At 39.1% G+C, this 12,003-nt stretch overlaps 1 protein-coding gene across 3 annotated transcripts in view; it reads left to right on the forward strand.

Annotated features, from left to right (window-relative positions):
• The first annotated feature begins 4,597 nt into the window (after window positions 1-4,597).
• lmx1bb (LIM homeobox transcription factor 1, beta b) overlaps window positions 4,598-12,003 on the forward strand; it is a 53,561-nt gene continuing 46,155 nt past the window's right edge. Inside the window, exons 1-5 of one of the 3 annotated variants that reach the window (XM_085180405.1) lie at window positions 4,605-5,093; window positions 8,120-8,183; window positions 8,927-9,723; window positions 10,029-10,151; window positions 10,643-10,829. In XM_085180405.1, coding sequence (XP_085036531.1) covers window positions 10,082-10,151; window positions 10,643-10,829 — 257 coding nt within the window. In that variant the 5' untranslated portion in view covers window positions 4,605-5,093; window positions 8,120-8,183; window positions 8,927-9,723; window positions 10,029-10,081. Of the gene's footprint in view, window positions 5,094-5,174; window positions 7,879-8,119; window positions 8,184-8,926; window positions 10,152-10,642; window positions 10,830-12,003 lie in introns of those variants that run through there. The other 2 variants (XM_085180403.1, XM_085180404.1) reach the window with 2 other exon arrangements.

The following is a 12,003-nucleotide window of genomic DNA, read 5'->3' on the forward strand; positions in this document are numbered from 1 at the left end:
AGAGCTCCAGCATTATCTTTGCTGACCTCATACTTTCATGATTAAAAACAAACAGGGAGCGCAGAGTTTATTCAAAAGCCAAAACCTCTGCTTTTCCTTCATGGGCAGCAAAAGCATGTAGGGAAATTAATGAGTAAGTGTAATCTAAGAAATGAAGATGCTCGGGTTGTACTTTTTTACTGCTTACCTCTGTCAGCCTCTTGTTTCTTTGTTCCATGGTGACATCATCAGGTTTTAGAGTGCCCCACTGAGACTGAAAGCAAGAGGTTAGACGTGTGGTCTTCTCTGTGCCGCCACCTTAACAAGCCCCCGAGCTGCACTCAGAGGGAAGCCGCACATCAAATCTGTCTTTCCGTACCTCAGCTAGAGGCAAGGTGAGTGATCTCCCAGAGCAGCTCTCCTCGCCGCTGCCTCTGCCGTGGTCAGCCAGCCCATGTGAGTCAAATTATTGTAATTGAGCAAGGGTGTAGTCGGGTGTGAGGTGATCTCTCTCTTCACCCCCTCCCGGCCTCTTTTCTCTCTCTTTTTTTTTCTCTCAGTTATTTCGGCACATGTTGTGAAATGACCAGAAAGCATCTTTTTTTTCTCTCCCCCCTCCCTTTCCTCTAACGCTGCCTGTAACACAGAAATCAATTAGCTCTTTTCAAGTCAGATCAAAGGCTCAATACACCGTCCAGAGCTTTCCAAAACCTCCCTGGGACAATTAAATCTCCCTTTGGACAAGGACCAGACTGGACAGATGAAGGGAGGCTGCTGCCACTGTTCGTGTCAAGTAGACATAAACGGGCGGTTCTCTGGCCCTATTTCAATGAGCTTTCCTCTAATTGACCAGTTCGTTGTGCATTATTGTGGCAGTATGATGGTTTTAATTCATTGTGACAGAAGAAACACTTCATTTTAACATACTTGTGCTGTTTTTTGCCACGTGACCAACACGGTACAGCCTCTTCATCCTGCATCGAGGCGAGGCACCCTGACTGGCTTTGACTGGGTCTCATTTGTAGTCGTTTTGAGACTGAAGACATTGCAAGGGATTTGATCATTATCTATCTTTTTGCGTCTGTTTTGCACTTGGTTTTGTATCTGTTTGCTGCAATTTTTGGTCACTCTTTGCAGCACTTTTAAGTCGTCTTGCAGTTGCTTGCATCTCTTTGTGGTCGTCTGTTTGCCTTTCCGACAAGGAATGTTAAACCTCTGGGCCTGCGTCCCCCCCCACCCCTCTACCCTGCGGGCCCAGTACTCTCACTCAGTAAACCACCAGTGCTGTGATGGCACAACATGCGACATCTAACTGATTGGACAAGGCAAAGTGGATGGAGTTTTCATCCACAGACAGGTGCACTGACCCTGTCCACCCTCGAAGGTGCCACTTGCATTTTATTGGACATTTATGGCCAGCCAGCATTTTTTAACAGCCACCTGGATGCAATAAAAGGCCAGCTCCTGAGCTCTGTGGCTGCCCAGAGGATTTCCCAGCAGCTCCCGCGGGACCTCTGGCTAGTTAAGATGTTTATTAAGCTGAAAGTGGTCCAGTGGGAAAACACAGCACTTCTGAGAGATTCGGGCCAGCAGTTTTCTTGTTAGTTGGAGCGCTCCCTGGAGGATTGGGTTTCTTTTCCTTTCAAACCTCGCAGGGAGGACAGGGTCAGTTCACAGGGCACAAGGTTGACCAACTGGTAACTAGGCACATGAACCCAGGAATGGAAATATCTAGAGAGCATCAAGGTCAGCTTGGAGTGATTCCCACAGTTCCAAACACCAAGTATGTCAGCTAAAAGCATCCGTGTTGTGGAAATTTAATAACCTGTATTTCTAGAAAGTTCAACGAAAATGCAAAGGGCTGCATCTATCTGTAACAGGTCTTAGCCTTATTGGCTGGATAAGGTTAAACTGCAAATGGCAAAGTGTACTGTACTTAAATATTAAAAAGAAAAAGCTTATATATGGCTTTTACAATGCACAACTGGGGTTATTGGACCAAATCCTCTTTCCAGAAGAGCACGGTGAAATTAGTTGTGCTTGCTGTTTGACAGATCTTGACCTCACTAAGCTCTGCTGGATCTCTAGTTCAAAGCCCCGGTCTTTAGCCTCAGGCACTCTGCCCTAATAACTTCATTTTGCCTCTGTTTTGCTTTTTGAAAAATTTTCAGACACACACACACACACACAGGAGTTTATAATAACCCATACAGGAAAAGTAGTAGTTAAAATTTCTCCTTTACCACTCGCCTTGATAAATATATGTTTGGCTCTCATCTAATTTCAACTTTCTCTTCAGAGTCTCGGGTGAACACGTTGTGAACTGAGCCGCACAAGCAGGCAGTGATGGGTTTTTAGTGCTCTCTGCCTAATGTTCAAGACAGATTAGAAATGTTCGCCCGTGACAGATGCTGTCTAGATCTTCACTACCAGATCCACCCAGCTGCAAAACATCTGGCGGATTTCTACCTTTTTCTCTGAAGTGCAGCCTATTAATGACACACCCGCAATCATACATGTGCACGTGCACACACACGCGCACAGCGAACACATCCACCATGTTTGATTGTGACAGGGAAATAATCACACATATACAGATGTGTGATTGTAGGGAGTTTTTTATGGCTGCTGGCCTCGCCTGGAAGATTTTCTGTATATTTTGTTGCCATTGCTTTTTTTCACATTTTAGGTATCATTTCTTTGTATCTGTTGTTGCTCATCCAGCAAAACATGGATGGAGTTCTCAAACTGTTGCCATTTAAAAAGGAGCCAATCATATGTAGGTCTATATCATGAGACAGTATCTTAGCCTAGTTTAGCCACAAAGTCTGCTAGCACATGCAGTTTATTTAACAGACACAGACTTTTTTAATATTCCACATGAAGTGCTATGGTTGCTGTTAATGGCACACATTCTAAAATCATGCCCAAACATTTTTACGAAGACAATTCCACTGAATAACACGATGAAAGGAGCTGCAGTTCTTGCTCGGGCTGAGACGCTTCTGCAATAAAGATGAAAACAACCACGTGACAACAAATACCATGCATCCTGCTCCACCACGACAATATAACATCTGTTGCTTATGTTTTAAAGCCAAACTTTTAAAGTGTTTTTTTTTAAAGTGTTCTCATTGTTTTGTTCTGGTACTGCACACACTCTGCACCTCTGCATGGGAAATTTAATGGCCCTCGTTGGACGAAGGCTTAAGATTCTTTAGGAACTCATCAACAGAGAAAGTCACAAATACGTGTGTGTGTGTGTGTGTGTGCGTCAGATGGAGACATTTGGAGACCATGGTTTAATTTAGTTTGAAATTGCCATGCAGTAAGTTGTTCCTCATGTGTCTCAACAGCTTAGGCTCACATGAAGACTTTTTGGCCATCGCCTGTGTGTGAAGTTAAACAGAAAGGGAAGAGGGAGATCCCCACATCACAGAATAGAAAGATGTTGTTATTGCTGGGCTTCATAATGTTCATCTGTTGCCATCTGTGGTCCAACTTTGACCAGCCTTTTAAAATGTTTTGGAGGTAATCCGTTTGAAAATGAAAAGTAATCATTAGGCTTTCATGAAACATTCTGATGTTTGTTTTTTATTATTTTGCATAACCCAGTGCAGAAGAGGCCTTATTCAATTTGCATTTTTGTAAAAGAAAAGAAGAAAAACTATGAATTTATGATGTGCAAGTGATAGTAATTATATTGATGTTGAAAGGAAACGTTTATTTTCTTCTTTACTTTGGCATCAATGCAGCCAAATTACAATAAGTTAAAAAAATATATATTAATTATATTTAGAAAAGAAAAAAATGACCACAGAAATTTTAGGGGAAATAATTCAATAACTTTATGTAAATTAATGAATTAATTACCTATAGTTATATGCTCCTATTATACTCGTAACCTACTAATAATTTATTTATATTTTATTTTTAAGTAAATTATTCTCTAAAGATTGCCATTTATGCTTTGGTAATTAAATGCTCAGTGCAACATTAACTCGCAAGTGAGAGGTCCTTGACTTCTGCAAAAGTACACAGAAGGTGTGCATGCTTTTTGTTGTGTCTCGTGAACTGTGATTGAATAATACAAACAAAAACTCTATCAAAACAATATATAGGATGAGGCAAAATTTGAAAAGTACGGTAATGCATAAAACTCAAATAATACAATAATATGGTAATAATACAATAAGAAACATGCTTTCAGTACTTATTTATAATATATAAGTAGTAAAATAGTTTAAAAAAATTCTATTTATTGTTAAAACAAAAAGAACAGCTGGCTTTCTTTGCTGTTATAGTTATATAGTTATAGTTATAAGTTATATGTTTTTTATTCAGACTGAACTGAATAATATATTTTAGATATTTTTTTAAATTGATGATGTTATATATATATATATATATATATATATATATATATATATATATATATATATATATATATATATATATATATATTGATAGAAATAAAAGAAATGCAGAAATAATAATATAAGACATTGTAATTTTATTATTAGAAGTACAGACATTGAACTGTTTACATTTAAATTTCTTTGTAAGAATTAAAGCAAGGACTTTTTAAACATTTTGGACGCCCACAATAAGTAAATAAATACATAAATAGAATAGAGTATACTGGTGGGAGTTCTTGAAGTACAAACAAAGTTTAAAAAAAAAAAAAAGCTATATGTATTACTGACATATACTTCACTGAAAGCCAGACACGGTGATAACAAAATTAGTCAAAGCAAAACGCTCACTTGGTTTTACAGAAAACATTACATCACATTATCTTTTATTACTGTAGTGTATTTACAGTACATAAATAAATAATGTGTATTAACCTGTTCTTTTGCGTTCTCGTGTTAATGTATCTTTAAGAGACGATAAAACGTTGCCGTGGATGAGCAGCCACTGTTGTACTTGTAAGTTTTGTCCAGCAGGGGGTGATGTTGTCATTGGGATAGTGTGTATTGTGGCTCTCTCTCCAACGTCGCCATTAATATGTGTCCGGACTGCGTCAGGAGACCAGGTGCATAAATCTGACTCGATCGTGGATCACTGTCATCAGATGAGCCGGTCCGTCACGAAAACCGACAGCGCTGCGTGTAAGTGCGCCTTAAAAATGACGGCGACTTATTAAAACGTTCTTAAACGATGCTTTTTGGCTAGCAGCGTACTTTTCACAAGATTTGCTTCCTATTTTAGGAAATGTAGACAAATACAGATAGTAATAATCTCAACTTTGAATTACTGTTCATAAAAATACATCCAGTATATCATTAGAAGTGCTACAGGTATACGCGTGTGGCTAGAAAGTCGGACTATATTTTTTTTTACATATTAGCTTAATTCGATTAGAGCTTTAATTTGCTCACTGCATCATAGCAAATGTAGCCTAAACGCAGGTAAACAGATTTCTACCGTAGATTTGTTTTTTGTTTTTTGTTTTAAGAAAGAAAGAAAAAAAGTTGTATGTCAGCTTGCTGCCACACGGGCCTGTCAGGCCATTTGTCAGGAACTCAATAAATTTGTCAGTGGAGGAGGAAGAGAGAAAAAAAAAAAAGCAGAATTCAATAAATCATAACATAAACAAATCTAGCCATGAGTTGACAGTGCTGTATTATACTTTGACTTAATCCTCGGGGAGCTGGGATTATCCTGCAGTGGGCTATCATTTTTTGGGGGTGGTGGTGATGGCGAGGCTGCCTCAATAAAATAAGAAAGGCCGTGTGGTTCAATGTGGAGTAAAAAGCGGGAAAATGTGACAGAGTGGGTAGAAAGAAAGTTCAAATGACTCATTTGTTATCCTGCATGGTACACCAACGATTTGAAGAATAGTATTTAAAATAATGGCATGTAAAATACAAATAAATAAATAAATATTTAAAAGCGAGGTAAATTTAGTAGTCCTATATCCCGGCTCTCACAGGCCGATGGGGCCCTGGGCTGTCTCACTGTTTGTTGTTACAGTGGTTTACTGACTGTTCACTGTCTGAAATCACATTATAGCTGCATGATTTTTTTTAGCCCATGAAACCAACGAAGAAGTGCAGAAAACATTCAGTATCCCAAATTAATTTACCGCTGATTGATCGGAAATTGACGCTCAAACCTTTATAATAATCCTCCCTGTTGATCCACGAGGCTCAGCCTGTCCGTTGACTTGATGGGAAGAAAAAACAACAAAAAAATTTTTTTTTGAAGTGATCTCCCTATGAAACTCTGTCACAGCCACAGTAATGGCCCACGGAAGACAAAAGAAGAATATGACACATTTCTTCCCCCAGTTCGCTGAATCTCTCTAGGCTCAGAAACTGCCCGCTGCTGCACAATGTGAAGGTTTTGTAGGTGTTGAAGTGCAGATCGGCAGCAACAACAAAAAAATAAAGGAAGTGTGTGTGAGAGCGTTTTTTTTATTCGAGCTTAAAAAAAGGGGGCATCGTGGAGAGCTTAGACTCATTAAAAGATCAAAGTGAGTTAACTATCAAAGTCTTCAAGCCCTGCAATTTAGGGAGCCATTATGGCTTTGGTTTGCTACCTCTGAGGATGTGAAATGCTCGTCCCATTTTCGCTGAGGTGTTTTATTTATTTTTCTAAAGAAAAAAAAATCTTATCGGCGAGCTTTGTTTTAGGAATAATTAATAATATGAGCGTTTTAGTATAAATGAGCCTATAATGGGATTAGATGAGGTGCAGCGCAGTATTACCGGCCCACACATGCGGGGTGATATGGATTATAGTTTTACGTTTTAAAGGTGATTTTCTGAGACTTTGCGTCGCTGCATTGATTGTAGCCTCCGGGTTTAAGCAGAGCAGGCCGGGCACTGCTGGAGTTATCCTCTGAGCTGGAAACTGAATGAATTGTGAGTGCCTCCCAAAAACACACCGCAGTGTAAATGTAATTAAAGCAGAACGATTGTCCGTATTTTTTGTGCCCATATTTCAGTTTTATTAAATTTAAAACGGTGTTTTAATTTGATGAAATTATCGTAATTATTTCATTCCCCTTCCTGCAGTAGGCTTTCAATTCTGTTTTTTTTAATCGGCCTACACTGATTAATTATGATAGATTAATTTTACTCCTGCGAGTGGGCTGTATTTATTTCCTTTCTTCCTTATGCACTTTCCTTACATTTTTTTTTAAATTCTGCCTTAATGAAATTGAAAAGTTTGACTTTAGAGAAGGCAAACGTTTGCGCAAAAACCGCAGTTTTGTTTGGCTTCAAAGAAGAAAAAAACCTTTCCTTCCGCGATAATTCCAGTGTGGAATCACGTTTTTGCTACTTCCCCAATTGAAATGAAAATTATTATTAAAATTATTATTATTATTATTATTTTAATGTTTTTACTTTCAGCATTATTAAGTGAAGCCTGAAACCAGAATTACAGCGAACTCCTGCAGGAACGTTAGCCTCTCTGAGGGCGCATTATAATGATCTCTTACCTTTCCGATGGACGTAACAGTTCTGCTTAGCTTAAAGTAAATTGCCTAACTTTAGGGACCATTGCTTTCTGTTCTGCACACCTGCTGCAACGTTTTTTTTCCGCCCTGGAAGGCGAGGGAGGGCTTGTCATGTAGTGCCTCATTAAAACACCGCGGGCTGAAAGTCGGCGGATTGATTTATTGAATGAATGTTTGATGTCCTCATTCACGCGAGTGACCTGGCCGATAACTGCTAAATGAATGGAGGGAGGAGAGGTATCACATGCTTTTCTTCCTTTCCTTTTCTTTAAATGTATTGATTATATTGTATTGGTAGTCCTCCGCTCCTAATGCTGCTTAGTGGTAAGATAATCCAATATAGTGGGCGGAGGTAATTGACCCCATGTTGATAGAAGCGCTGGAAGGAAACCAAGCAAACCGGGGGTGGATAACTTCATGAGTGGCAGGTATGTCCTCATTTTAGCAAGAACACGAGTCGTCCAATGAGAAATGCAACGAATTTAAATATTTATATTAGATTTCGGTGTGCTGTAAACATTTCTGCGATGGTTAAATCCATCTAAAACTGCCACCGTTGGTGAAATCTCCTCTCTGTGCCTGTGTTTTATGATCGGCAGCTGTTCTCTTGTTGAACAGCAGAGGGCAACGCCAACAATCTCTTCTCTGTTTCCCCAAACTGGGCTACAGGTCATCGCCTTGATGCTTCACAAAGGCTGTAAGAAACAACACACAGCAGGCCTTTGGACTGAAGGTAAACACTGGCTGTGGAGATGTGATATACTGACATATGATTTTTTTTTAAGGGTCCATTTTTTTCCTGAGAGGAAATAATACATTAAATTATGTAAAAAAAATACCTGTTTATTTGCACAGTTTACTTAAAAATATATTGTTATTATTATTATTACGTGGAACCGTTATGACACTTTAAATAAAGTCCACAAAAAGCTATAGCTCACCCCAGTATAATATAAATATAATATTTACTATAATATAATATTTACTGTTCCCCGGCCTTCTCCGTGTGTCCACTCTTATTTTTGCCTACCCCGAGTGTATAGCTATAGAAGTATATTACATTGTGCCACGCAGCGTGTCACGGGACACAGTGGACGATCTCATTAGCAGCCCTGTAATTTCAGGCAGGCCCTCCGCAGATTTTTAAACATCTTGATCGCACCTTGACGAAGGATGTTTTTTTCCTGATGTCTGATTTTTTTTTCTATTTGTGAAATCTGAATTCGTGGGTTTTTATTAATGTACCTTAAAAAGCACGTGGATTTTTTTTTTAAACTGATAATTTCAAGTATTTGTAATATGGGGGTTCGTTTTATTTTGCTGTGGGATCCTCACATTAAATAATAATATTAATAATAATAAAATTAAAATAAAGATCAGTTCTTAAATAAGAAGGTTGTATTTATTGTCAGGAAGATCGTGTCAGTTATTATTTATTTATTTATTTATTATTTTTCCTCTCTGACCTTCCTTAAGATGAATAGCTGTGGTTGGCAGAGGGGACCTCCGTGCTGGACAGCCCGCTGTTATCGCCACTGATCGCCAGGTGCATCAGCTGAAAGGCAACAGCAGCTTCCACTGGAGACAATACACAAAAGAGCGTGGAAACACAAACACACACATACACACACTGCCTAAATTCATATGCATTTTTTTCACAGTATATAATAAATGTCCACTAAGTCCACGGAGGGCATTTTATGGCATCAAAAAGGCGCATTATTTAATCCACCACACAATGTAATAATACTTCAATTGTGTTATTATCTGTATTATTGTTGTTGTTGTTGTTATTATTATTGCTATGATGGCAGGTCAGGCCTCAGTAAAATATCACTTTGGGCTGTCTGCTTTAGGTTGCCTGTCTGTGTGTTGTTATTGGACTGTGTGGAGCTCACTGTACTCTGCTCCAATAGCATCCCAATAGCAGTGAATGGAGGACTGAAAAAAAAGTGTAGCCATGCATGCAGGAGTGGGAGGATCTACTCGCTTCAATCTCGATCTCAGACTTTTGCAGCGACAGGGGCACAACCAACCAACCGTCTCTGTTACTTCCAAAGAGTTACTGCCGGGACATCCTACACACACACACACATTCATACACACACGCACACACACACACACACTATACTATCTTTGGATTTGTTCTCAACTTTTACTTCTGCGATTTTTTCCTTGGCGAGACTGTAATCCCGTGAAGACATTTTTCCAGACTTCTCCCGTCGGCTTAGGGACGAGAAGATAAAGCTTCCTCGGTCCTCTTATCATAACAGGTGACTGTTCAGAGAGTTTCCACAGTTTCTTATTAGCTTTGTCTTCCTGCACGCTTCTCTGACACATCAGGGATTTACATAGCCAGCCTTTAACTGCCTTTACCTTTTAGCCATTGCGAGCACAAAGTCGAGTTTTTCCTCCTCACAGTTTAGTTTATTTTCCCCTTTCCTCCTCCGAGCTGCAGGCTGTATCCCACACGGATCTCAGACGGCTTCCTACACAGCATTTTCCCCCCTCCGATCAGCTCTGTGTGCCCGGGATTTTCTTGTCACGTCTGACCGTATTCTTATGGATATTGCAACAGGTCTGGTGTCACTGGAGCGCCTCTCCGCGGGTGAACAGTCCGAGACGTGCATCATGCTAGACGGCATTAAAATAGAAGATCATCCCCTGCGATCGGGACAAGCCACACTCGGAGTTATGCTCGGTGAGTCTTCTTTTTCTTTTTCTGTTGTGTAAATTACTCTGATCTGCGCGATCAAACGCTCGCTTGTGTTCTGATGTCATTATAATATTTCATTTTCTTTTCTCTGCATGCGCCCACACTGCTGTTTATTTCCTGATATCAGTTCAAAAGTATGCAAAACCGACGAAAGGTCGCACTCATGTGTGCAAATGGATATAATAACAGATCCAGATAAAGAGAAATAGCCCCTTTAAAAATGTCTCTCTCTATATATTACTATTATTGTTGCAGTCTGGATGATGGCGTAATTCGGGCCTTATATGAAGAGTAAATAAAATCAATTACAACCCTGTTTCCTTTATAATAATATCTTAAACCTCAGCGGATTTCTTCAAACAGACTGGCAAAATCTGAAATTATTTGGGGGCTTTTATCAGTTATCACTTATTGCAGTCCTTGATTCAGGCTATTTTCCTTTCTTTCTGACGGGAAACTCTTGTGCCCTTTTCCAGGGACTGAATGTCATCACAGATCCGTGTGTGAAGGATGCCAGCGTCCCATCTCCGACCGCTTCTTGATGAGAGTCAACGATTCCTCGTGGCATGAAGAGTGTTTGCAGTGCACCGTGTGTCAACAGCCCCTCACCAACAGCTGTTACTTCAGAGAAAGGAAACTTTACTGCAAACACGACTACCAACAGTAAGCACAGTTTCCGGGAAGGACTTTTCGCTTTCCCTCCCTCTCTGTCTCACTTTCTCTCTCTCTCTCTCTTTGTGTGCATTTCTTCGCATTGTTTTGGTGATTCAGTGATTTTTTTTTAAATCTTTTTTTTTTTTTTCAAAAATGGGTACATTGGGTGGTTTCTGTTGACCTGACCCGGAGGCCTCCTGTGCGCAAAAGTGCACCTGAAACGTCATTCAGCTGTAGTATAAAATGCTATTTGAATTTTTAAAAAGATGTAACCGTGGAAATAAGGAGACTTAAACTAACCTGTTGCCATCGCTCCTTCCTCCGTTGGTTTATATTTACTTCATGTAAAATGCATATTTATAAAAGAGAAAACGGAATTAAACCAAATGTCTTTTCGTAGTTAAGAAAAAAAATATATTTAATATTATAAGAGTGCTCAGACTCGCACTCCGGCTGCTCCCATTAGCGGTCATATATTATTGTCGTGTACTTGGCTTTATTATTGTCACACTGGCCCACGATATTTCCACGTTTGTCTCTTCGCAGCGGATGCATTTATAGCAAAAAGATGCGATCCCACTCAGGCCCGAGAATATGCAGGCGTGGTGCAGTCCTGATTTTTATTTTTTCCGCTTATTGTCATACATTTTCACTTTACCAGCAGCCGCTTCAGAGTTTTTCAAATATGGAAAACGTAGTCTGAGACTACAGCGCTCTTACGATTTATTTTCCGATCAGCTCATATTCCTTCATTCTTTAAATCACTTTTTTTCATTGATGTAATCAAATTTTACTAGTTAAAATAATAATATAATAATAATATCATTATTACCGTTTTAAGTTGTTCCAACTCTTCTTATTCTTATTTGGTTTATTAGAAATGCGTGGCAGGCGTCACCATACATGGCAACAATTTAACCGTTTATTGAAAAGCAATATGCGCAAAATATTGCACAGAATTACACCAACCTGCAAAGCTGAGGTTATAATTAAAAGTTCGGCCATGTGCACAAGCGCGATTCGAAGTGCATAGATCAAATTATATATACATGCATGTATAAATCTGGTGTAATCATTCAATTTTCAGCTTTTCCAAATATCTAAATAATAATGATAATAATAATAATGATTACAATAAAAAAAAATTGGCTGTAAATTAAATTGCTATACTGCGGCATTACAT

This window comes from Neolamprologus multifasciatus, chromosome 12, assembly GCF_963576455.1.
Source record: "Neolamprologus multifasciatus chromosome 12, fNeoMul1.2, whole genome shotgun sequence".
In the NCBI taxonomy this organism is placed as follows: domain Eukaryota; kingdom Metazoa; phylum Chordata; class Actinopteri; order Cichliformes; family Cichlidae; genus Neolamprologus; species Neolamprologus multifasciatus.